Source organism: Oncorhynchus masou, chromosome 29, assembly GCF_036934945.1.
Source record: "Oncorhynchus masou masou isolate Uvic2021 chromosome 29, UVic_Omas_1.1, whole genome shotgun sequence".
NCBI classification, from domain to species: domain Eukaryota; kingdom Metazoa; phylum Chordata; class Actinopteri; order Salmoniformes; family Salmonidae; genus Oncorhynchus; species Oncorhynchus masou.
In genome coordinates, this window is record NC_088240.1 from 89,019,176 (window position 1) to 89,046,704 (window position 27,529).

Genomic DNA, 27,529 nt, shown 5'->3' on the forward strand with positions numbered 1-27,529 from the left:
TGGAAAATGTATAAATAAAATGTCAAAGTAATGCTTTGACATTTTATTTCATATCTGATTCATGTCCATCACTCTTGAAATATCCGTATTCACTCTGCACCCACCAAATCATGGCTATTTAGATGTTTGCTTAGGGTGACAGCTCAGTGCCCCTGGCAGTCGCGCACACACACACACACACACACACAGACACAGACACAGACACAGACACAGACACACACACACACACACACACACACACACACACACACACACACACACACACACACACACACACACAGACACACAGACACACAGACACACAGACACACATACATACATACATACATACATACATACATACATACACACACACGCACATACTACCAGTCCCAGACAAATATTCCCTGTGAATTTGGAGTGGGACTTGGATTTGACACATTCATTTAACAAGTGCCTCATTTCAATATACAATTTGTGTAATGAAGTTTAAATATCAAGAAATACAGTCTGGGCCTGTTACTACAGCTGCACTGTTTCGGAAAACTATTATTTGTGGTTTATTAAATAGAAAATAAATAAATTCCCATACAAATGACAAACAAAGCCTCTATCCACACAGAGACTACAACTCTATCCACACAGACTACAACTCTATCCACACAGAGACTACAACTCTATCCACACAGAGACTACAACTCTATCCACACAGAGACTACAACTCTATCCACACAGAGACTACAACTCCATGTCCTAAACTAGCTCATTAGACAGCATTCAAACACACCACAATATTTTACTACAAACATCAGACAAAATACTTTCATGCCAAATTGACTGGGAGGAGGGTGGTCCAAAATAGGGGAGGGTTGTGTAGTTTTTGGAGGGCACAGGGGAGGGTTGTGTAGTGTTTGGAGGGCACAGGGGAGGGTTGTGTAGTTTTTGGAGGGCACAGGGGAGGGTTGTGTAGTGTTTGGAGGGCACAGGGGAGGGTTGTGTAGTTTTTGGGGGGGCACAGGGCAGGGTTGTGTAGTTTTTGGGGGGCACAGGGGAGGGTTGTGTAGTTTTGGGGGGCACAGGGGAGGGTTGTGTAGTGTTTGGAGGGCACAGGGAGGGTTGTGTAGTTTTGGAGGGCACAGGGGAGGGTTGTGTAGTTTTTGGAGGGCACAGGGGAGGGTTGTGTAGTTTTGGAGGGCACAGGGGAGGGTTGTGTAGTTTTGGAGGGCACAGGGGAGGGTTGTGTAGTTTTTGGAGGGCACAGGGGAGGGTTGTGTAGTTTTCGGAGGGCACAAGGGAGGGCTGTGTAGTTTTTGGTGGGCACAAGGGAGGGCTGTGTAGTTTTTGGAGGGCACAAGGGAGGGTTGTGTAGTTTTTGGAGGGCACAGGGGAGGGTTGTGTAGTTTTGGGGGGCACAGGGGAGGGTTGTGTAGTTTTGGGTGGCACAGGGGAGGGTTGTGTAGTTTTGGGGGGCACAGGGCAGGGTTGTGTAGGTTTTGGGGGGCACAATTGGGGGGTTTGTAGAGTTTTTGGGGGGCACAGGGGAGGGTTGTGTAGTTTTTGGGGGGCACAATTGGGGGGGGGTTGTAGAGTTTTTGGGGGGCACAGGGGAGGGTTGTGTAGTTTTCCCAGGTTTACATTTGCTCTTCTGCTCGTATTTTCCCTATTAACAATGGCTTGACTTACTTTTGATATTACCCTAATAAAGTTTAGAAACAGTTGTGAAGGTTTGTTATGGTGTGGCTATTGCTAAGCTTCAGCTACTGCAGGTCTACGATATGAAGGCAGCGCGCCCCGTCACTCCAACTGACTCCGACAGTTGAACTTGAGGAAGACTGTTTCAAACCTACCAGAGTTACAGTGCCTTCGAAAAATATTCAGACCCGTTGACTTTTTCCACATTTTGTTACGCTACAGCTTTATTCTAAAATAGATTACATTTTAAAACATCCTCAGTAATCTACACACAATACCCCATAATGACAAAGCGAAAAACAAACAACCCTTTGCTCTGAGACTCGAAATTGAGCTCAGGTGCATCCGGTTTACATTGATTCTCCTTGAGATATTTCTACAACCTGATTGGAGTCCACCTGTGGTAAATTCAATTGATTGGACATGATTTAGAAAGGCACACACCTGTCTATATAAGGTCCCACAGTTGACAGTGCATGTCAGAGAAAAAAAAACAAGCCATGAGGTTGAAGGAATTATCCATAGAGCTCTGAGACAGGATTGTGTTGAGAAACAGATCTGGGGAAGGGAACCAAAACATTTCTGCAGCATTGAAGGTCCCCAACAACACAGGGGCCTCCATCATTCTTAAATGGAAGATGTTTGGAACTATCAAGACTATTCCTAGAGCTGGCCGCCCGGCCAAACTGAGCAATTGGGGGAGAAAGGTCTTCGTCAGGGAGTTGACCAAGAACCTGATGGTCACTCTGACAGAGCTCTAGAGTTCCTTTGTGGAGATGGGCGAACTTTATAGAAGGACAACCATCTCTGCAGCAGTCCACCAATCAGGCCTTTACGGTAGAGTGGCCAGACGGAAGCCACTCCTCAGTAAAAGGCACATGACAGGCCGCTTGGAGTTTGCCAAAAGGCACCTAATGACTCTCAGACCATGAGAAACAAGATTATCTGGTGTGATGACACCAAGATTGATGGTCTGATGAAATCAAGCATCACGTCTGGATGAAACCTGGCACCATCCCTATGGTGAAGTGCATGGTGGTGGCATGCTGTGGGGATGTTTTTCAGCAGCAGGGACTGGGAGACTAGTCAGAATCGAGGCAAAGATGAATGGAGCAAAGTACAGAGAGATCCTTGATGATAACCTGCTCAGGATCTCAGACTGGGGCGAAGGTTCACCTTCCAACAGGACAACGACCCTAAGCACACAGCCAAGACAACGCAGGAGTAGCTTAGGGACAAGTCTCTGAATGTCCTTGAGTGGCCCAGCCAGAGCCCGGTCTTGAACCCGATAGAACATCTCTGGAGATACCTGAAAATAGCTGTGCAGCAATGCTCCCCATCCATCCTGACAAAGCTCGAGAGGATCTGCAGAGAACAATGGGAGAAACTCTCCAAATACAGCTGTGTGTCACACCCTGACCTGAGCCATTTTATTTCTGGGTCAGGGTGTGATGTGGAGTGGGCATTCTATGTTTTGTTTTTCTATGATTTTGTTTTGGCCGGGTATGGTTCTCAATCAGGGACAGCTGTCTATCGTTGTCTCTGATTGGGAACCATACTTTGGTAGCCTTTTCCCCTCCTTTAATTGTGGGAAGTTAACTTTGTTTGTGGCACATAGCCCTTAAGCTTCACGGTTGTTTTGTATTGTATTTTGTCGGCGTCATTTCTAATAAAGGGTATATGTACGCTCACCACGCTGCGCTTTGGTCCTCTTCATTCGATGGCCGTGACACTGTGCCAAGCTTGTAGTCAGACCCAAGAAGACTCGATGCTTAATGTGTAAAGGGTCTGAATATTTATGTAAATGTGATATTTCAGTTTTTTTATTTATAAATTAACAAAATGTAAAAAAAATATATTTTTGCATTGTCATTATGGGGTATTGTGTGTAGATTGCATAGAATATTTTTGAGAAATAAAAAAAATCAATCCAAACTGTACAGCAGCCAATTGATGAATGGAAAGAGATATGTTACAAAACAGCATAAAGTTTAATGACATTCGTAGATTGTGAAGCCAAGCCTTCGATACTGAGTAAGTCTACAAGGTAGGGAAGGATGTATTCTCTGTTTGTAGAGATTGACATATCTACAGTGTGAATAGTCAATCTATTGTGGTGTTGTGTGTTAAGTTCATTGCATTTATTTTATATAATTATAAATATGGCATAAAAATTTTGAAAATTGAATTTCCCCCTAGCTGATCATTGTTTACTGCCAGATCTGATTGTACTGTAATGTAATAGGCAGGCAGAGTGAGCTCGTCTGTGGTGGTCGCAAACCCTAAACCTTCTGGCCCTGCGTGGCATCAACTGTACCACGAAACCATGCGGAAGTAGTAAAGTCGATATCCACGGTTATAAACACAGGGTCGCTACAGGGATTGTTATTTGTGGTCGTAAATATTATTTTGAGTACATTTTATGAGCGTGTTCAATTTATTTTACAGTACAAGGGGAGGGTCATGTGAAAATATTTATAACTTTGGGGAGAGGGGTGCATTTCTTTCAATGACACCTTGAATTAGACCAGTCCAGTAAATTGTTGGGTTGGGTTTAGTTCATGCTGATGAATTATTATGATTAGCTTGTGCCACATTGAATAGAAGAAGTCATGGGATGTAATATCACATGCGTCCTGTTTGACTTGCAATAGCACTTATAGTTGAGGAAGAGAGAAAGTAATTACATTCACCATGCCTAAAACAATATGACTCGTCTTTATCTCGACTGAGCATCCCAAATGGCATCCTACCCCCTATATAGTGCACTACTTTTGACCAGAGCCCTATGGGGAATAGGGGGGATAAACGGAATAGGGTGCAATTGAGGACGGATCCCTAATAGTTGAGAAAGAGAGGAAGTAAGTTGTGTTTATTTACCATGAGTATAGCAAGATTTTATCTTGATAGATATGGCATTGCACCTTTAACAGAGGCAAAAGTGATTCACTACACTCATAATGAAGCCCTAGATTGATCTGCCTCTCCAATTTCCAAAGGTTTCAAGAAAGAAGGGCAGTTTCATTATGAGTTCCACAGAATGTTGCTTGGCTATGCCTTGACTATTGGCCTACCTTGGATCCAAATTTCCTTGACCATAAACTGTGTTTTTTCCCCCTCTCTTCTCTTGGAGCAACCAGGATGCCATGATCTTTTTAATTTGAAGAGTGGTGCTGATGTTGTCATCACTAAGAGCTTATTGAAAACATTTGTCAGATTGTGCTGGTGTTTTTGCAGGTGACGGTAATGGTACAGCACATGCCTCGGCCTCTCGCTGGAGTGCACTGGAAGCAGGTAAATATAGGAGCCTTGTCCAACTGACTGGCTCCCCCTAGTGCAGTTTTCTAGGCTTTGTCTAAGTCCCAGTGGCTTGTTGTTAATGTTATTACCGTCAGCAAGAGATGTCAAATAGCCAAGATGGTACAGCAGGCTGCTGAGGGGAGGATGGCTCATAACAATGGCTGGAACCAAATGGAAACCAAGGATTTAATGTATTTGATACTATTCCACCTGTTCTGCTCCAGCCGTTACCACGAGCCCGTTCTTGTGACACCAACCTCCTGTGTAATCAAATCAATTTAAAAAATGGAATCAAATTTTATTAGTCACATGCGCCAAATACAACAGGTGTATCACCTTACAGTGAAAGGCTTACTTACGAGCCCCTAACCAACAGTGCAGTTTCAAAAAATATGGATAAGAATAAGAGATAAAAGTAACAAGTAACTAAAGAAGAACAGTAAATAAATAACAACATATACAGGGGGATGCCGGTACAGAGTCAATGTGTGGGGGCACCGGTTAGTTGAGGTAGTATGTACATGTAGGTAGAGTTAATTAAAGTGACTATGCATAGATGATAACAGGGAGTGGCAATGGTGTGGAGAGGGGAGGGGGGGGGGATGTGAATAGTCTTGGTAGCCTTTTTGACTAGATGTTCAGGAGTCTTATGGCTTGGGGGTAGAAGCTGTTTAGATTTGGCGCTCCGGTACAGCTTGCTGTGTATTAGCAGAGAGAACAGTCTATGACTAAGGTAGCTGGAGTCTTTGACAATTTTTAGGGCCTTCCTCTGACACCGCCTGGTATAGAGGTCCTGGAAGGCAGGAAGCTTGGCCACAGTGATGTACTGGGCCGTTTGCACTACCCTCTGTAGTGCCTTGCGGTCGGAGGCCGAGCAGTTGCCATACCAGGCGGTGATGCTCCCAATGGTGCAGCTGTAGAACCTTTTGAATATCTGAGGATCCATGCCAAATCTTTTCAGGCAAATTGGAGTGGGTCTAGGGATTCTGGGATAATGGTGTTGATGTGATCCATGACCAGCCTTTCAAAGTACTTCATGGCTACAGACGTGAGTGCTACGGGTCAGTAGTCATTTAGACAGGTTACCTTAGTGTTCTTGGGCACAGGGACTATGGTGGTCTGCTTAAAACATGTTGGTATTACAGACTCAGACAGGGAGAGGTTGAAAATGTCGGTGAATACACTTGCTGGTTGGTCAGCGTATGCTCGCAGTAATATGGCTAATATTGCTGTAATTGTTGGATAGAAAATAGAAATTTAATATAAAAACATAGATATTGAGATGTATCCAGTACACATTGTCAAAGTATTTCAAGTCATGATGCATGACACAAAAACACATTACTTTCCTATGGCTATAAAGTTGCAAAAGTTACAGAAAAGTGATATCTCACGTACCTCGTGATATCCAGTCAGTGATCTATCACATGGATCAAAATCATTCAACCTGCTGAACTGCTGTCAAAGTCACGCCCACACTGACTCGACGCACATGATTAGGGGTGTTAACCTGCGATGCGTTGCAGTGGCGTAGAGCAAATCCAGCTACTGGATGCTAACAAGTCTCTCTTTATAGTGAGGAGAAATACGATATCACAGTGGAAGACAGTTAGTCACCCAAGTATCGGACAATATACATTGCATCTTCACTGGATTACTGCGCGTGAGGAGATTCATCCTTGCATTTGTGTGTAACGTGAGCTAGCCTGCTTGCTAGTTAGTTAACATCCAGCTAGCCTGTCAGACGGGCTGTTTGAAAGGTGGGGAGCCTACTTTGCTGGATTTAACGACGCTCATCATTCCACATGGTCGCCGCTGGTATAAGGTTAACAGTATGGTTGTTGTCAATATACTAGAATTGAATACGTGAAATGTCATCGACCCACATTGTCTATTGCTACAGGTGACCGCTAGCGAGCTCCGTTACAGAGCTTGCCCTTCTGTCTCAGTCCGAAACAGAGCTAGCCTGTAGCAATAGACAAAATAGGTCGACACACTTCACGTATCCAAATTCAATTCTAGTATATTGACAACAACCATACTATTAACCACTTACCAGCGCAGAACATGTGGGATAGCTAACTTAGCCACAGTAATATCCCAACCAAGAAAAACAAGTCTTGGTCTGACAAGGAAGTGCTGCACTTCTCTCTGACTGTTTTCAGGTTCAGGCTCGTTGTGATTTGACAGCTAGTTAACAGTTGATTTACTTTGTCATGCACTGCAACGGTGTGTTGCAACTCAGTTTGTTTGTATCCAGCATAGGACATGTCATGTGGCTGTTTGCACTAGTCTTAAAGGTGCCACATAAAGTGACGCCACTGAGCTCGTCATGATGTTACTGAACATCATCGCCAGTGAGAATATAATGGAGATTGCACCGTTTTAAGCACATGAATAATAATCACATTGTGTTGGTGTTCTCTCCATTCGCCTGACTTTTACCATAGACTACATTCTTTGACATGTCAAACATGCATGTTTCTCTCTTTGCAGTGTGGTGAAACCAGATGAACACGTTTGAACCCTTTCTGACCACCAAATGAAATCCTAAATATCTCCAGCCTTCAGACAGGCACAATGGAGGAGTCAGATGTGGAGCGTGAGTGACCTCTATTCATAGTTGTGTGCTTATGCCATTACCTCTTGATATTGGCTATCCCTTGCATGCTGTTTGGTGGTATGAATAGACCCCAGGTCTCTCATTTGTGTCTCACTCTTCCACATCTATTCTGTATTTTCTCACTCCTCCATGTCTTCTCTCCCCATCAGAGGTGACCCTGGCCCTGCTGGATTCAGCCAATGACAAGGACCCAGTGGTCAGGGAGCAGGTCAGGAAGTCCATACTGACCCTGGGGAAGCAGCAGCCTAACAAGGTCCTGTCCATGTGCCAGGACTACCTGGTCAAGCACCCCAAGGTCAGACACCACCACTACTACTGCCACTTACTGTTGATTAGAGAGACTGGAACACTATAATAGAAAGTCCCCAGTCTCATTAGCAATTTATGCTGAACTTGATGTGGCCCATGTTTGTAGGCTATCTGTGTCTGTATTTGTGTTGAGGTAGGTGGTGCTCAATGCTGGCCTATGTAAACATTGCTCTATGTTAACAATATTAATATCATCTTTTTACTACCAAGACCCAAGAAAATTGTAATACAAGCCTGATGTTTAAAACCTACTGTAGCAGTCATATGTTTCCATTGTACCTGAATAACAGCATAGATTTCTAGTTCTGTTTTTGAGGTGTCGTTCCTCTTAATGTCAGCCATTTATCTGTGCTGTCAACATCCTTGATGTAACTTTCACTCTCAACATGGGAAGTGGAGGTGTGACAGTGAAAGGGTTCCTAGATATGAGAAGGCTACTGTACTGTGTGACCATAGCCCTCTGATGCAAGTGCAATTTCAGACAGCACCAATACTGCCCTGTGCTGCAGACTTCCTTACAATGCTGGAGAGAGAAGGTTTTAGAGTTGTATTAGTCGTTTGCATGGGATACACATGGTATACGTCGTCCAATGAAAGGCTTACTTGCAGGTTCCTTCTCGACAGTGCAACAACAATATGAAATAATACAAGATTGCATTAGGATGTGATGTGTAACATGAAGAAATAACATGCATCCTTCCAGAAGCTGGAGACCTTATCATCACTTCTCTGTTGACTGAGACTCTGCATGTGCTGCACCAATGATATGAATACAAAAGAGATGAAGCAATGTACTGTATGGTGGAGACTTTTCATACAGGCCACTGTGTTGACATTAATGCATGTAGACCTAAGGCCTGTGTTTTGAAGTGAATTACAATATAAACTTATTTTCCTGCAGCTAATCGTTGGGCACAGAGTTGTCATACTGCAGACGATTGAGCTGATTGTGAAGACCAAGATAGACGATATCAGTTACCCGAAAATCAAAAGCATAATTTCTTTGGCCTCCGATGAAATGACCCGATCAAAGGTTTGATTGTTTCTGATGATTGTTATTTGGTCTCATCTGAAATACGAAGTTGGTCATTCAATTTCTATGCTTTTAGCCTAATATGACATGTACTCTAGTTATTCTTCTGAGAATGTACTTGATTTATCAGTGGTTATACTTTGTTCAAACATTGAGGCCATTGCATCAATCTGAACACATGGATAGTATCGGTTTTTGTAATTTCATGAAAACAATGGCCCAGGGGTTGATTCAACAGCTCAGTTTTCATGTTTTTACAGGATGTTGTACCTGATTGGCAACAGGCAGCCAGCAATATTCTGGTTGCTGTGGGAAACAAGTACATCAATGACATCATGGAGGAAATCCTCAGCAAGTTCCAGCCAGGGATCCTGCCTCATTTTTTTGTGGTCCAAACATTATCAAGTCTCTCTGAATCCAATGGTAGGCAAACACCAGACACAACGGTGTCAAGCACACTGTATAGAGCTGTCTACATACTGAGGCTGCTGACATGTATCCTTTCTGTCCTGTCACCTGGCTTCCGAGAAGCAGTTTTGGCTTTTTACAAAGACTATCCCCCTCAGTGTTTTCAAATTGCTTAGAGATCTCTTGGCATTGTAATAGAGGTAGTCTAACATCTAATATGACTTTTGTTGACAGTTTATGGTATGGTGCCGTTTCTCAATGCCATTTGGGCACCATGCTCCCAATGCTGGGCATGGCCAAGCAGGACAACATGAAGTGGGTGTTCTCCTCTGGTAGGACTGGATGCACTATATCCAACATACTATAGTGTTATATTTGATTATTATTGTACATGGTTAAACATGTATTACCAGACCCAGTTTCTAGACCTTCCCTCCTTCTCCCAGCTCTGTCCCACTTCAGTGAGAGTATCCTGGAGTACCTAGCCAACCTGGACAAAGCTCCCGACCCGACGGTGAGAAAGGACACATTCTCCAGCGAGATCTACGCAGCCTACGACATCCTCTACTGCAGCTGGCTCCAGAGCAGGGAATCCAAGGTACATTAAGAGGAGCAGGAAACCAATTTATTTCTCCTAATTACATTTGTCTCAACGGTCCCTCTGTTGTAGGGATGTCTTGATGAACGCAACCCCTTAGACTGTGTGCTGGTATTTATAGGGAAGGGAGGAGAGAGGTCCACAGTCACAGCCAGTTCAGTTTGCCTGGTTAATTCTCAGCAAGGTTATGCAGAAATGCTTTCTTGTGGTTTCTGAGTAGAGGACATAATCACAGTGCAGGTTGGTCTAGGCTTGTGGGAAAATAAATAGTCCCTTATCTGTAATCTGGTCATAACCAAAATGGAGGAATACAGAGTTTGACATGATTAGCCACAGAGCAACTGCAGCATAACTGCTGCTCTCTTTATGTTTGAGAATGCCTAAAGTAACATGACTCCCTGTCTCTGCATTAGTAAACAGATTTCTGCTTCAGTTAGATGTGGACCCAGTTGATTCAATCTTTTTCCAGTGATTGTTATGTGTCCCAAATGGCATTGTATTCCCTAAATCACGTGTCAAACGAATTCCATGGAGCGCCGAGTGTCTGCTGCTTTTCACTCCTCCCGTGTACTTAATTGATGAATTAAGGTCACTAATTAGTAAACAACTCCTTACCTGGCTGTGTCTAGGTCTTGAGAGGACAAAACAAAAATCCGCAGACACTAGGCCCTCCGTGGAAAGAGTTTAAAACCCTGCCCTATAGTGTGCACTACTTCTGACCAGAACCCTGAGGGTTGAAAGAGTTCTGGTCAAACCTGATGCTGCTGTATCTGGTCAAAAATAGTACACTGTAGAGATTAGGGTGCCATTTGGGACGCAGTCCTAGTGTGGTGTTTCTCTCTCTCTCCCTGGCTGGGGCCGTAGCTACGACTAACTGTGGTGTTTCTCTCTCTCTCTCCCTGGCTGGGGCCGTAGCTACGACTAACTGTGGTGTGTCTCTCTCTCTCTCTCCCTGGCTGGGGCCGTAGCTACGACTAACTGTGGTGTTTCTCTCTCGCTCTCCCTGGCTGGGGCCGTAGCTACGACTGACTGTGGTGTGTCTCTCTCTCTCCCTGGCTGGGGCTGTAGCTACGACTAACTGTGGTGTTTCTCTCTCTCTCCCTGGCTGGGGCCGTAGCTACGACTAACTGTGGTGTTTCTCTCTCTCTCTCCCTGGCTGGGGCCGTAGCTACGACTAACTGTGGTGTGTCTCTCTCTCTCTCCCTGGCTGGGGCCGTAGCTACGACTAACTGTGGTGTTTCTCTCTCGCTCTCCCTGGCTGGGGCCGTAGCTACGACTGACTGTGGTGTGTCTCTCTCTCTCTCCCTGGCTGGGGCTGTAGCTACGACTAACTGTGGTGTTTCTCTCTCTCTCTCCCTGGCTGGGGCCGTAGCTACGACTAACTGTGGTGTTTCTCTCTCTCTCTCCCTGGCTGGGGCTGTAGCTACGACTGACGGTGGCAGAAGCAGTGGGATCCATGAGTCACCTGATGGCCCATGATAAGCTGGAGGAGCAGCTTCCCAAACTCATTCCCACAATCCTCTCCCTGTACAAGAAGAACACGGAGCATTACGTCATCAGTAAGGTAGGTCGGCCTCTAATGACCGCTGCTGGTGTTCTATACAGGGAATAAAGTGCTGTGAGGCACCCAGAGAGTTCAGCAGTTTGCCTGGTCCAGATCTGTGTGTGTAATAGTTTAGCTAACTCTTCTGACCTGCCAGTGTCCTGTCAAACAGGTAGGGCCCCCAGGAGGAATGCTTGTCATGTTCTCACACCAAGACGTCTGGTTGTCTTGGCTTTACAATGGTAGTTAGCTGTGGAGTTGACTGAAGCACATACCGATTCAGACCAGGGTACTCTGTAGTCTGGCATTTATGTTGATTGGGACTTGTATTTCTTCTTTAATGGAGTCATACTCTCCCAGTCATTCATCAGTCCTGTATCAGTATTTTAGTCTACTAAGTTTCCCAACACTGTCTGCTTTGCTCACTAATCAGCTCATGTTGTTTTCACCTCCCCTGCAGAGCCTGTGTCAAGTTCTGGATGCTTCTGTGAACATGGGCAGCAGAGTTCTGGAGATGCAGATCGACAGCCTGCTCACTACTCTAAACCAGCAGGTACGGCAAAGTGACAGTCCCCTGATGGCACAGTACAATGCAATGTTGAGGGAGCTAGCATGCAAGCATTTCACTGCACCTTTTACACATGCTGCACACTGTTGATGTAACTAATAACATTTGATTTGAAAGTACTTCCTTGAACACACAAAGCTTCTTGTCACTCCGCCTGGGCTGTTTGTGCAATGTCAATAGGATTTTTCTGTATTTAGCATAGCTAGTAATACTAGACAGACACAGGATACATAATAAATCACTTCCTGTTGTAGTCACATGGTTTGTGACTCACCCTATGCGCCTTTGACATTTCAAATTGGTTTGATTGCACTTCAATTATACTGAATCAAGAACAAACTTCCTTTTCAATATGGATTGGTTGATTTGTATGAATAATGGTTAATGTACCTACATGTACAGTAATTCTCATTTTGCTCCCCCTCCAGGTTTGTGCACCTGTTGACTACAGCAACCCACTGACGGTGAAAAATCACAACGAGGTATTGAGATGCTTCAGCATTCTAGGTTGGTTGTCTGTTCTTCAATAATCTGTGTGTTGTTCTCTGGGTTTATTGGATTGAGAGGTCAGGGTTGTAGTCATTTAAGTGAATGTTACAGATAGAAATGTGTTGAATAGTCCTTATTCTACATGACAATCACAATTTCTACTGGAAGGTTCTAGAACAGGCCCCTTGACCTGGTCTTTGTTAGACCAGTCAGTGGACCAGTGTGTGGAGTTGTAATCCAGGAGTCATTTGCTGCCTGTTGGCAGTCGGTAGAGCATGGTCGGTAGAGCATGGTCGGTAGAGCATGGTCGGTAGAGCATGGTCGGTAGAGCATGGTCGGTAGAGCATGGTCGGTAGAGCATGGTCGGTAGAGCATGGTCGGTAGAGCATGGTCGGTAGAGCATGGCGCTTGCAACGCCAAGCGTCGTGGGTTCGATTCCCGCTGGGGCCACCCATATGTAAAAGTAGTGGCCCCAGCCGACTTGTAAGTCGCTTTGGACAAAAGCGTCTGCTAAATGGGATATATTATATTATTATTATTATATATTATATTATTATTAGGGAGGGATTTAAGCAACAGTCCCCCTGCCACACAGACACAATGCTGCTGCAGCAATATGCCACATGTCTGTCTTCACTGCTCTTCCAACTTATGGAGTTTGGCTTGAAGACCTTTTGGCTGCAATGTGTAGAAGGATTTTATGAAGGGCTGGTCATCATAGTTTGGACTGTGAGCATTCTGTGTGCTTGCATCTAGATATTACTGTCTGGGGATATATTTATTTTATTTTAGTGTTCCCTTTATTTTTTTGAGCTATAGATATGTAACACATCCTAGATCTGAATGAATGAAATATTATTATTAAATACTTTTTTTGTTACATAGTTGACTGTGCTGACAACAAAATCACACATTATCAATGGAAATCAAATTTATCAACCCATGGAGGTCTGGATTTGGAATCACACTCAAAATTAAAGTGGAAAACCACACTACAGGCTGATCCAACTTTGATGTAATGTCCTTAAAACAAGTCAAAATGAGGCTCAGTAGTGTGTGTGTGTGTGTGTGTGTGCGGCCCTCACGTGCCTGTGACCTCCCTACAACGCCTGGGCATGCTCCTGATGAGGTGGCGCATGGTCTCCTGAGGGATCTCCTCCCAGACCTGGACTAAAGCATCCGCCAACTCGTGGACAGTCTGTGGTGCAACGTGGCTGATGGTTGATGGAGCGAGACATGATGTCCCGAGACATGATGTCCCAGATGTGCTCAATTGGATTCAGGTCTGGGGAACGGGCGGGCCAGTCCATAGCATCAATGCCGCCTTCTTGCAGGAACTGCTGACACACTCCAGCCACATGAGGTCTTGCATTAGGAGGAACCCAGGGCCAACCGCACCAGCATATGGTCTCATAAGGGGTCTGAGGATTTCATCTCGGTACCTAATGGCAGTCAGGCTACCTCTGGCGAGCACATGGAGGGCTGTGCGGCCCCCCAAAGAAATGCCACCCCACACCATGACTGACCCACCGCCATACCGGTCATGCTGGAGAATGTTGCAGGCAGCAGAACGTTCTCCACGGCGTCTCCAGACTGTCACGTCTGTCACATGCTCAGTGTGAACCTGCTTTCATCTGTGAAGAGCACAGGGCGCCAGTGGCGAATTTGCCAATCTTGGTGTTCTCTGGCAAATGCCAAACGTCCTGCATGGTGTTGGGCTGTAAGCACAACCCCCACCTGTGGACGTCGGGCCCTCATACCACCCTCATGGAGTCTGTTTCTGACCGTTTGAGCAGATGCATGTACATTTGTGACCTGCTGGAGGTCATTTTGCAGGGCTCTGGCAGTGCTCCTCCTGCTTATCCTTGCATAAAGGCAGAGGTAGTGGTCCTGCTGCTGGGTTGTTGCCCTCCTACGGCCTCCTCCACATCTCCTGATGTACTGGCCTGTCTCCTGGTAGCGCCTCCATGCTCTGGACACTACGCTGACAGACACAGCAAACCTTGCCACAGCTCGCATTGATGTGCCATCCTGGATGAGCTGCACTACCTGAGCCACTTGTGTGGGTTGTAGACTCCGTCTCATGCTACCACTAGAGTGAAAGCACCACCAGCATTCAAAAGTGACCAAAACATCAGCCAGGAAGCATAGGAACTGAGAAGTGGTCTGTGGTCCCCACCTGCAGAACCACTCCTTTATTGGGGGTGTCTTGCTAAATGCCTATAATTTCCACCGGTTGTCTATTCCATTTGCACAAAAGTATGTGAAATTTATTGTCAATCAGTGTTGCTTCCTAAGTGGACAGTTTGATTTCACACAAGTGTGATTGACTTGGAGTTACATTGTGTTGTTTAAGTGTTCCCTTTTAGTTTTTTGAGCAGTGTATATATATTTCCTTCACATTATATAATTATCATGGAATTGTAGAATATCAGTATTAATTGGTTCTGTTACCTACATGGTACGGTACTAGGCAGATATACAATATTCAGAGTTCTAGACTGTTTTCCCTCCTCAACTAATACAATACTCCTTGTGTCTCAAGTGGCACCCTACTCTCTATATAGTGCTCTACTTCTGACCAGAACCCTATAGGCCCTGGTCAAATGTAGTGCACTATAAAGGGAATAGGGTGCCATTGTGAACAAGGTCTGTGTTATTCTAGAACACGGAGCTACTGCAGAGAAACTACATGATGGACACCAAGTCCTTCTGTAATGAGATAATCCATGATTTAGATGGTGTGTCTTAGATGGTGTGACTTCACTCAGAGGTAAATGTGTTTAAACTTTAAACAGTGGTCTGACTCTGTGCCATACGCTTCCTTCCTTCTCAGCCAACACCTTCCCAGACCGGCTGGTCATGTTTGTGCTTCAGAAACTGGAGAACAGTAATGAGAGGATCCGCATGGGCTCCCTGGCTGTGCTCCGACACCTCATCAACTCCTCCAGTAAGACTGCTAGTTAGTCTGGCTCGGGCCTGTCTGCACAGGACAGGAGGCACTTACTGCAGTGTATATATAGACACTACTACAAACTAATACAGTAAATAGATATAGGCACTATTATAAACTTACTACCTACCGTATGCCTATAGTCACTGCTACAGTATATATATATATAGACACTACTACTAATTTACTACAATATATACAGTACCATTCAAAAGTTTGGACACACCTAGTCATTCAAGGGTTTCTTTATTTTACGATTTTCTACATTGTAGAATAATAGTGAAGACATCAAAACTATGAAATAACACATATGGAATCATATAGTAACCAAAAAAGTGTTTAACAAATCAAAATATAGTTCATATTTTAGATTCTTCAAAGTAGCCACCCTTTGCCTTGATAACAACTTTGCACACTCTTGGCATTCTCTCAACCAGCTTCACCTGGAATGCTTTTCCAACAGTCTTAAAGGAGTTCCCACATATGCTGAGCACTTGTTGGCTGCTTTTCCTTCCTAAAAGGCACCTAAAGATTCTCAGACCATGAGAAACTAGATTCTCTGGTCTGATGAAAGCAAGGTTGAACTCTTTGGCCTGAATGCCAAGTGTCACATCTGGAGGAAATCTGGCACCATCCCTATGGTGAAGCATAGTGGTGGCAGCATCAGGCTGTGTGGGTGTTTTTTCAGCAGCAGGGACTGGGAGACTAGTCAGAATCGAGGCAAAAATGAATGGAGCAATGTACAGAGAGATCCTGCTCCAGAGCACTCCGGACCTCAGACTGGGGCAAGGGTTCACCCTCCAACAGGACAACGACCTTAAGCACACAGCCAAGACAACGCAGGAGTCGCTAAGGGACAAGTCTTTGAATGTCCTTAAGTGGCCCAGCCAGAGCCCGGACTTGAACATGATCGAACATCTCTGGAGTGATAGCTGTGCAGCAACACTCCCCATCCAATCTGACAGAGCTTGAGAGGTTCTGCAGAGAAGAATGGGCGAAAATTCCCAAATGCAAGTGTGCCAAGCTTGCTGCGTCAGACCCAAGAATACTAGAGGCTGTAATCGCTGCCAAAGGTGCTTTAACAAAGTACTGAGTAAAGGGTCTGAATACTGTGCTTCAGTCAACTCCACAGCTAACTACCAATACTGTAATATTTCTGTTTTTTTCAATTTTGATAAATTAGCAAAAATGTCTAAACCTGTTTTTGCTCTGTCATTATGAGGTATTGTTTGTAGATTGACTGAGGGGGGGGGAACTATTTAATACAGTTTAGGATAGGGCTGTAACATAACAAAATGTGGAAAAAGTCAATGGTGTGCTTCACATAATGGCATCAGTTGGATTTTATTCAGCGTTTATCCCTTGACCTAACAGTCGATACATCTTCACCACTTTTACTTGTTCAACACACTTCCCACAAACACGTCACTTGCAGGGGACACGGGTGTCTTGGGTTCTGTTCTTTGTGCATCTGTCTCCTCCCTGGGAGCTGTGTGCAATTTGCCTCGTGCAAAGGTTCATGGGGAATCTGCTGCTGCCCTGACTCTCCTATGTCACTCAGGTAGCCCATATGCCAGAATCGTGATGAAGTCTCTCCTGGGCATGGTGTTGTTCATGCACTTCTTGAACAACACGTGTGTGTGTTGACAGCAGCCAAGTCTAGCATGTTGTAAAACACAGCAACAGGCCAGCAGCGGGTGCCTCCTTTCAGAGTGCAGCTGTACCATCTGATCAAAAACATCCACACCAATTTATGGTGTAAAACCATTTCAAATAATGATATGCCCTCTTAAAACTGGTTCTAACTCCAGTTCTCTTCGTGATATTAAGATTCTAACAATGACAGTTTCTTTTATAAAGACTTAAGGGAAGTCAAGGACGGAGGGGGGGCTTGACTTAAATGGCAGAGTAATAAAATACATGTCAGTCAAACAGTTAAAATGACTACTAGCAGTTCTCGTGTTATTTCAACTTGTTTTCTGGATTTGAAAGCATCACTGGTACTTACAAAGGACTTGTTTTGATATGAAATGACCTCATGATGTTACTCAAGGCTTTCTGTCTGTGATCTAGCATCCATTATGGAGTCGAAGAAGCTTCTCATCCTGGCCAGCATCAGACAACCATTGGCTGACCACAGCAATAAGGTAACCTCATGCCGTGTAAATATTAAACTGTTTGGCATAGTAATTTGGCATAGTTTTCTCTCCTAAAAGGCATAGACAATAACAATGAACACTGTTTCAATGACCCATGTGCTGTAAAAACCAACACATTTTCCATTGGGAAACATATCACACTTTATGGGCCAATTTCCCAGACATGGATTAAATCTGGTCCTGGTTTGAAAATCACTTTCAATAGGCTATAACATGTCTTTTAGTACAAACATATGCTTAATCAGGGAAACCGGCGCTACATTTTTTTTGTTATTGTTGTGTTGTATTAGTGTTTTACTTGACCTCTGACCTCTATCATTGCCCCCTGCAGGTGAAGAAGAGGGTTGTCCAGGTGATCAGTGCCATGGCTCACCATGGTTACCTGGAGCTGGAGGGAGGAGACCTGCTGGTCAAGTTTATCATCCAACACTGTGCTCTCCCCGACACCTACTATGTACGTTTGTCATATCTACAATCCCTTTTGGTCTTAAGACATTATCCTTGGCGAGGGATTAGCATGACATTGTAGATGGTGGATCAGTTAAAACTACTCTCTGACTTGTATATGGTGGTCCGTGTGTTTCTAAAGACCTGTGTGTGGGTTTGGTCTGTTGCAGCGTCCAGGCCAGCGCCCCAGTGACCCGGAGGAAGTGACCAATGAGGCTCTGCGGAGCATGTGTGACAACACACTTCACCTCTTCACTACGACCGTGGGACGCCTGACTGACGTGAGTCTACTGCATGGAGATAAGAATTCTCTTGGCAGGCAGTCAGTCTATCACCTGTTTTCTTCTCTCACATCAACATTATGTATCTGATCAGCATATTTATGCACAAACATATTTTGTCGTTCATTAAATCATTTCAGGTATAGAGGCAGTGAACAAATGACATTTTAATGTTTGTTCCTGCTGGAAAAACGTCTTTCGAATACATCGAAGCCAAGTCACACTTAACACCAAACATAATACCGTTTTATGAGAAGAGGCTGAGGGTGGAATTGCTATAATATGGAGTTTTGTGTAAAGAAGCTCAGTCGGTTCATATTTTCCTATCATCAGATGTCTTGAGGGGAAAACCAGCTCACATCCAAAGACTGCATCACCCTGTCTATTTTACAGCCAATCACTCTGCTCTTAGTTACTTGTTCCTTTGCAGTTCCCAACATCAACACTCTGAGATGATATGTCTCTTGTATTACTTCCCACTGGAAGCTATGAGACAAGGCATTGACAGAGACTGAAGAGAACAATGATTTACCATGCCTTTATGGTATTAAATCTCAGCAGAATTGGGTTCAAATCATACATTAAATATGTTGTTTGATTTATAGCTCTGAATTTGATTTAGCATGCCTAGAGCTCTGGATTTGCACTTTTGTGACTATTCTATTGGTTCAATTGCACCAGGCGAACTCAATGTTGTGATATTACTGTACATCTGTGGCAGGTGCTGTGTTGCATGCTGTACCACCTGACAGTGATCCCTCTCTCTCTTCAGGTCCTGTGGCCCATGTTGCTGTACTACCTGACCCCAGGTCAGTACTCCAACGCCACCACACCGCTCTGTAAGAGCCTCACGCTGCTGGGAACCAAGAAGAGAGCCTCCCAGGAGCCCAACTTCAACATCAACTTCAACGAGCATGGTAGGTGTCTTTTAGAAGGAGGAGCTCCATTTACTAGGTGTGCAACAGATGTATTTTTTCTATCCCTTCCTCCCTGGTAGACATTTACAGTAGGTTCATACACATTACATTCATATTAACAAGGCATTATGATGTCATCACCATGAGCCGGGGGGATCTGAGTTGGGGTCTTTTCCTCCCTCCCTTTCCCACTCAGAGTCAGTCTGGCGTTTCCGTATTGGGATTCGGCACACAGTCCCTTTAATGTAAACGAGATGGTCGCAGCCCGGGCCCACTCCTCGTCAGCACTTCTTTGGGATTGGGAATGTTTTCGTTTTTTTTCTTCGTTGAAACTATTTTATACAGCCATTTTGTTCTCATTAAAGGGCTGTTGGTTGGTTCTTAGAGGCCAGACAGACCAGAGTGTCTGGTTCTGATTAGCTGAATGAGAAGCCACATTTATCACTAAATAAAGCACTAGCGTCAGCTGGGTCCTGAACTGTAAGGTCATTGTTTCAATGATTAAGCTGAACTCTTTGTGGGGAGAAGTATGAGCCTGGCCAGTTAATCATTCAGTCATTCATTATAATGCTTAGTCTGCTATCAACCTTGTTTATTCTCATCTGTTTCTTCTTTCTAATTCAGTTAATCTTCCCTCTCCACATATACTGATGGTGCGGCTCTTGGTGAGTATGAAACCCTAATGACATGCCACTTGAATGCTCATGGATTTCAGTTTGCTATGTGGGTGTTATAAAACGTGAACTTGATTTTAAACCCCCATGAAATATGATCAATGTCTCCAGTAATAGCTAGGCTATGTCTTTGTCTTACCTGTAATTTGGGATGTGTGTGTCTCAGGTGAATGGTTCGTTCCCGTTCCGGAGTCGTGGCCATGGTGCACCGTCTCTGTCTCTACTGAACGTTATAAGTCCTAATATCCACCCCAACGCTGAGACACTCTGGGAGAAGGAGATCCCTGCTCTCCTCAGCTCCCTGGAAGGTGAAGGAACTCAACTCAATGACCCCAGAGTCTTATAACCTGTAGCGAGCTATGTCTGTTTGTCAAATGGCACCCTATTCCCTATGTTGTGCCTATGGACCCTGGTCAAAAGTAGTGCACTGAGTAGGGTGCCATTTGGGGCTCATATCTCTCTCCAAAGCAGAAATAACCCTGAGGGACTTGTATTGCTGCTGCAGTATTGACAGCTTAGGAGGCTGTTTCAAACCTATTTTAATGTCACTGGTTTAAAACAGTTTTTCCTCCATGTATTCTACTGAGAACTGACATAAAAAAAGACGCATGCTTCTACCACAACAGCTGCAGTTAAGGGACGTTATAAGTGATTCACAATTTTAAAGGCAATATTTTATGGGCTATATATTTTTTTTAGATAACTATCTTTTATTTTTTAGCTGTGAGCCATTTTCATCTTTCCATCATAAAATACATAGCTTGGATTGAAGTAGAGCATAGGGTATTAAAACGCATCTTAAATCATTTTAGCTCTTTGGTCGGTTTTGGAATGTGTACAGAATATTCTGCTGCTGCTCTTTTATTTTTTGTCCGGCGAGCGAGGTCTGAGTAGTATGGTCTATTCTTCTTTACAGAGTCTACCCCAGAAACACTAGACAACAAGAAATGGGAAGAGGGTCTATTACAGGTATGCCCATCTTTATCTAAGATACTCTTTGTCTGTCCCCACAACACTGTCAATAACAGTCTCTATGGTGATATTTATCTAACATACTCTTTGTCTGTCCCCACAACACTGTCAATAACAGTCCCTATGTTGATCTTTATCTAACATCCTCTTTGTCTGTCCCCACAACACTGTCAATAACAGTCCCTATGTTGATCTTTATCTAACATCCTCTTTGTCTGTCCCCACAACACTGTCATTAACAGTCCCCATGGTGATCTTTATCTAACATCCTCTTTGTCTGACCCCACAACACTGTCAATATGTAGAACAAGTTTTGTCCCAAATGGCATCTTATTCATTTTATAATACACTACTTTTGACCAGGGTCAACAGTATTTCACTACATAGGGAATAGGGTGCCATTTGGGATGCATGTGCTGTCTGACACACAAAGTGTTGGATAAGAAGTGTTTTCTGTTTCAAAGGGATTTGATATACAGCATTATGATGTGGTCACATGGCTGTGTGGTGGGGTTTTGTTTGGACAGTTCCTAGCCAAGTCCCTGGTGGCCATCGCTGATGACAAGTGGACCTGTCAGCTGGCTGTAGAGGCCACACATTACCTGTCCACCTATAACCAGTCCCTGGAAGAAAAGGTTAGTGAACAACTTCATCCTAACCTCTCTTCAACCATGAGTAGGGCCAAGAGTTCTTCATGACCTGACCAGGAAGTTCTCTGGTCTCTACTTATTGTTTAGGGAAAACTCCTGGCCCTAACCATGAGATGTAACACATTCTATTTATGTGTCTCTTTGAACATGATTTTATTTAAAAGTACCTCAAGGAACTCTTCTGAATCTGATAAGCGTTAACAAAATCTTATTAAAACAATATATTCTACAAAGTCTCCAGGTTGGTAGAACCTCATAAGCCTTAGCAAAATCTTAGTTTGTAGAAGAATATTCTTTTACAAAATCAAGGTTTCTCATCTTGGCTTCATGGCTCTTTCCAGAGTTTCCTCTACAGGTGCATTGGTGTGACTCTGCAGCAGTGTTCCAATAAGGAGGTGGTCCAGAAGCAGCTTCAGGAGATGCTGATCAGTGCACGACACAACGACGCCATCGAGAGAGCGGTAAAACCTCTTAGTCCCCTTTTGAGTTAGGCCATGATCCTCTTGATAGCATTTGCTTTTATTTATCATCATATGTTAAGCGTGATCTGTGATGTAATTGTCTGTGTGAGGCAGAGCGTCGCCGGGCAGAACAGTGTTTCTTTGTGCAGCTGAATTGCCCAGTTAAGACAGTCTTGTGACATGTACTCCTAAGCCTTTGCTTATTTTCAAAGGGAGGTCACGTCTGCCTTCCTAAGCTGTAATTTGTGTCTGGTGTTATGTTTCCCCTCATTTCCGTTGTATTTTAACCAGATGATTAGGAATTGTGGTGTTTTTACAGTCTTTAGGCCTAATAGAGAGTGGTAGTGAAATTGTAATGCTGGCGTTAATGGTAATCTAGATGTACTGTTTGGTCATTGGAGACTGAAGCGTCCATTAAACTCTGCTAATAGGGTGGGGTAATGGGTTTCCCAGGGCGTCGCCATGGGGATCGGGCTGTGTGCAAGCAGTCATCTCGATGCCACTCTGGCCAAACTGGACGACTTTGGGAAATCGGACGCCTTCAAGAAAGCCTCAGGAATATTCAGCCTGCTCAAAGTTAGTATGCTGTTTGTGGTTTATTTTCATTGTAGGTGGATGAACACAAACTTGGCAATGTCTGTCTGCCTTGGAGGTTCTATCCACACCATTCAGTCAGCAATTTAACACGTTCAGATTGAAGATTTTATGGAGTTTGTTGATTTCTTTCTACTACTTTGAGCATTTGATTGAGCCTGCCTGGAGTGCCAGGTACAGTAGGCACAGTTTGCACTTTTGGGACTATTCCATTGGTTCCATTTCACCAGACAAGCTCGATCAAGCCCTGCTAAAGTAATTTTAAAGGAAATGTGTACAGGTATTGATAACTGATTTTTAATTAACCTAATTTATATATTTGAATGTTTTTATAAAGTTGACATAGCTTTTTAGTCAACTATTAGGCTCAATCTGTGTCTGGGAGACCTACACCGTAATCTTCCCATCTCTACCACCTCCTCCTCAGGACAAGAATGACTTGGATGTAGAGAAGATGAAGAGCACGCTGATCCTGTGTTACGGTTACGTAGCGCTCCACGCCCCAGAGGACCAGATCCTGTCCCGCATCGACTCAGACATCCTCCGCAGCATCAGTAAGCACTTCAACACCAAGGTAAGGAGCTAGGGCTTGGGGGAGACACTCACATGATTGCTCCACAACGTTTCGACCCAAGAGGGAATCTCTGTCAGGAAGCCCTGGATGAAACAGACAGCCAGCATCTCTCAAATTTAAATAGTTCTTTAGATAGTTGTCATCAGTCTCAATGGACCTGTTTTGGCCTTCAGGGCACATAGTCACAAAGTTGGAGTGCTGATCTGGGATCAGTTTTAAATCATAATGAATAAGAGGGGGGGACCTGACCCTAGATCAGCACTCCTACTCTGAGACACTACAGGCCCAGGCCTTCATCAGCATCAAGACAGAAGAGAGTTAGTTTGGGTGTTACATTTGGCTGCCCATACTGTTAGAGTACAGAAGTCCGCCAGGGACCAACCTGTTAAATGCCCCTACATGTCCTGTAAAGAGGTGCGGCCAGTCAAAAGAAACCCCACTCCCATCTCCAACCATCCATTTATCCCCCCATTGCAGAGAGAGAGAATAATCACTGAGCGATACCCGTTGCTGATCACCACACAGCACTGTGTTTTACCATCGACTTGTAATGCTTTCTCTTTCCTCAATGACAGCGTTAGCTAGTGTAGTCAGAATAGATGCAGTTTCACATTATTCCTGAAAATCTATTTTTTAACCTTCTCCGTTGGCCCAGTGAGCATGCTTGGGTTGGCATGGTACCGAGTGACCTCACAGAGCAGAAGTTGTGATAAGGCTGAGTCTAATGGAGTTAAGACATGCTGGTCAGACAGAGGATCCATCCCAAATGGCACCCTATTCCATACATAGTGCACTATATAGTGAATTTGGGATTTTCACAGACAGTCGGTTAGGCTCACTGCTCACAATTACATACTGGTGGTTATATCGTTAAAACCAACGATGGGTCATAATTGAGGCATTTGAAAGGTACATAAAACCACACAGCACAAACCACAGTGAAAGGAATGTGTTATATCAACCAGTTGGAGAAGTCACGCTACGTTGTAGTGCTTCAAATGTCTCACTCCTTTCATTCAGGAGGTCTCTGTCTCTCCATGGCTACCGATTAACCTGGTTTATATCCTCGGGTTCTTCTCCTTTAGCTGCTGGCCATATGCTTAGCATCACAATGACTGTCTGAACTAGTTGTCTTGGTTAAATGAGTCCTGTTAAACTGCAGCCTTCAGGGGCACTGCCAATGTACACTATGACCTCCAGATGTCCACTTGAATTGGATCATGGGATTTTATGTCTGTGGTTAGGGTGGGTCATTGGACACACACACACACAAGGTGTTTAATGTTAAGAAGCTGAGTCTATATCCATCGAGTCGTTTGGGTTCCACACAGGGCTCATTTAATTGGCTACGGCTAGTCAGCTAGCACTGTAACATTTGCTAACCTTTTTACTGCAATGTGGAAATGGAGGTAGAGTTCATCTGTATCTGTGAGACATTTAATGTATTGCTGTCCCATACCATGGTTAACCATCTAACCGGGGAACACCTTCATGGTAAGGGCCTTCTGTAGTCTGATAACATCTTAATGAGGGGAAAGAGCATCTTCTCTTCTCTTTAGGGGGATAGGATTTATTCTCGTCTTGTAGCGTACACTTGTGGATTAAACTCCTTGTTGCTTTTATGTTGTGCAGGTTCTGGGAATTAAAATAGAGACCAAGGTACCGTGACTGGACCCTAATGAAGGATCCTCTCTGTCTATCTCTCACTAAAACTCCTCTAACAATCTCTTCTCTCTAGAACGCTGCTGCTTCAACTTTCTGAACTTTTAGAAGTAAATGGCTCTCGTTGAAAGATCAGCACCACATGTAGTTATGATGGGAGGCAGTGTATTTGTTTGCCTCTGTTTCAGAAGTTCAGAACGTTTAGTGCTTTTGAATGTTCCACTAACACGGTCTGACACTGGTGTTTCTGAATGCCCTCCATGTCCTACTAACACGGTCTGACACTGGTGTTTCTAGGGCCTTGTGGTTTCCTCCTTCCCCTTTTTGATCGAAGACACACACCAGCTCTTAGGTTGTGATGCCAAATCAGATGGTGGAATTTGATGTTCAAATTCTTTTTCCCCTTCCAGATCGCAAAGCTTACATTTCTGTCTGACATTTACAGTTTCCAAATCAAGGCATGGATGATCATTCTTTAAAAATACACCCTCTACTCTGATTGTTTCATTCATATTGACCTGTATCTACACATTGATTTTTAAGCCAACTGAAAAGTAGTCAAATTCATCTTCAGTAGAATGTGTGACTTACCCAACCATAAGCTGTTGTTTCTTATGCCATTTTCTGAAACAGTTCTATGGATGAGTTGCTCTTATCAAGTTTTTACCATTTTTTTTATTTTTTTATGGACCCCTGACATTTTCAACAAAATCTAAAAATCACTACGGTTGAAATCCTTGTTCCTGCTCTAGGCTATCTCTAGATGTTTTATTAATGGCATAGGGAATTTTAGAATCATAGGGTAAGTGACTGTCTATGTATGCTTGAGGGCTGCACTATACAACTAATATTTGGTTGTCTTGCTCACAATGATGCGAACAAACTAAACCTCGGACTGCTATCGCCAATTGCCATGAACACAGTCTGAGGCTGTGTGTTTGTCTCTGTTTGTGTCTGTCTCCTGTCTCTGCATATATATGTGTGTGTGTGTGTGTGTGTACGCTGTATTTCCCCCCCCGTCAGGACCTGACCATGAAGCTGAGTCTGATTCAGAGTGTGGGGCTCATAGCCAGGGCCATCAGCACCGTCGTACGTAATCAGGGCTACATGTTCGTCCGCAAGCAGGAACTCATGGGAGTCATGATGGTCAGTGTTTGTCATGTTTATGTACTCTGTTATGTCGTTGGTAGGACAGTGTTGTGTCGCCCTTATGATGGAGGGCTACATTAAATGTTACTGGATTTAGATCACACCAACTGTAAAACATTGTTTATGACTGCCTATGACAGCTGTTATATCTTAGGCAGCTGTTAGAAAGGCTTTATGATATAAGGGCTGCTACAGTCAAGTGGTTCTGATTGTTGACCCATCTCAATACCTTCCTTTTATTGAAGGATTTTATCAAGGCAGAACCCACGGATGCCATGCGGACTCCGGTTCGCCACCTTGTGATGACCACGTGTGCCAACCTCATGTATCCTTTAATGCCCAGAGGGGTGCTAGTGGGTTGCGTATTGGAACAGAGCCCAGAGATGTCAGCCTGTCAGGAGCTTGTCAGTACCAGGTGTTTCATCTTCCTCTCGGGTTGTAGAAATCAGGGAACTTTCCCCAAACTCCCAGGTTTTCCAGACATCCTGTTTGGAAGATTCTGGATATTCCTTCCCTCCTGATTCCAGGAATCTTCCAACCAGGATGTCTGGAAAACCTGGGCAGTTTTTGCAACCCCAGCCTCTACTGAGTGACATCGTTGGTCCTTGACCCCAGGTTGACCCCAGTAACCTGGAGCCGGCGCTGACGGAGAATGAGAACTTTGATATGCTGCGGACGTGTCTGAACGGTGTGTACGGCCTTCCCCTGGTGAACACTCCGGACAAGGACAGGGGAAAAGACGAGGAGCTGCTGGAGCCCCAACAGAGAGAGGTGAGAGCTGAAGCATCTCAATACCTCGTTGGGATTTTTCACCGTCAGTGGGTTGCTGTAGTCAACAGGTGCACAAACCTGGAGGGGGAGCAAAATGAGAATTACTGTACATGTAGGTACATTAACCATTATTCATACAAATCAACCAATCCATATTGAAAAGGAAGTTTGTTCCTGATTCAGTATAATTGATCTTGACCTAAGTGCAATCAAACCAATGCATCGAGGACATTTCAAAGTCAGTGGATTGGCATAGGGTGAGTCACAAGCCATGTGACTAAAGCAGGAAGTGAATTATTATGTATCCTGTTATAGAGAAACCTTAGTTATGTTCAACTTTAGGACCATCATGAACAACCTCAAGTATACATATACTGTATGCACAGACCTTCTCTCTGTGTGTAGACATACAGTCATCTCAACATAAACCTGCACTTTGTTCCTTCACACTCATTTTGAGAAACAGGGTGTTCGCGGGTCCTTAAAAAATCTTCATTTATTAATTTATCTGATTTGAAGACCTTAAGTCTAAAAATGCCTTAAATTCAGTTTAAGTCTCTTAAATAATGTGATGGAGATGACTACACTGTTTAACAATGTGCTTCTGCGTAATTGTTGCTACTGTGACAAAACGGCAATATTAAATAACAATCAAACCGCACTTTCAAGATGTTAGGTGTGTGTCGCGGGAGAGAAGGTAGCCTATACAATCAGAGACACAAC

At 44.1% G+C, this 27,529-nt stretch overlaps 1 protein-coding gene across 1 annotated transcript in view; it reads left to right on the top strand.

The window, feature by feature from the left end:
- The first annotated feature begins 6,468 nt into the window (after positions 1-6,468).
- The window catches only part of mroh1 (maestro heat-like repeat family member 1), a 36,399-nt gene continuing 15,338 nt past the window's right edge, over positions 6,469-27,529 (top strand). Inside the window, 27 exon segments of the mRNA XM_064946818.1 lie at positions 6,469-6,731; positions 7,468-7,573; positions 7,744-7,889; positions 8,805-8,936; positions 9,197-9,359; positions 9,579-9,608; positions 9,611-9,676; positions 9,791-9,942; positions 11,366-11,506; positions 11,946-12,038; positions 12,482-12,560; positions 15,379-15,492; positions 17,569-17,642; positions 17,986-18,108; positions 18,272-18,382; positions 19,155-19,299; positions 19,924-19,964; positions 20,140-20,281; positions 20,890-20,942; positions 21,473-21,580; positions 21,937-22,056; positions 22,510-22,632; positions 23,078-23,224; positions 24,857-24,883; positions 25,910-26,032; positions 26,281-26,360; positions 26,662-26,806. Coding sequence (XP_064802890.1) covers positions 7,552-7,573; positions 7,744-7,889; positions 8,805-8,936; positions 9,197-9,359; positions 9,579-9,608; positions 9,611-9,676; positions 9,791-9,942; positions 11,366-11,506; positions 11,946-12,038; positions 12,482-12,560; positions 15,379-15,492; positions 17,569-17,642; positions 17,986-18,108; positions 18,272-18,382; positions 19,155-19,299; positions 19,924-19,964; positions 20,140-20,281; positions 20,890-20,942; positions 21,473-21,580; positions 21,937-22,056; positions 22,510-22,632; positions 23,078-23,224; positions 24,857-24,883; positions 25,910-26,032; positions 26,281-26,360; positions 26,662-26,806 — 2,700 coding nt within the window. The 5' untranslated portion in view covers positions 6,469-6,731; positions 7,468-7,551.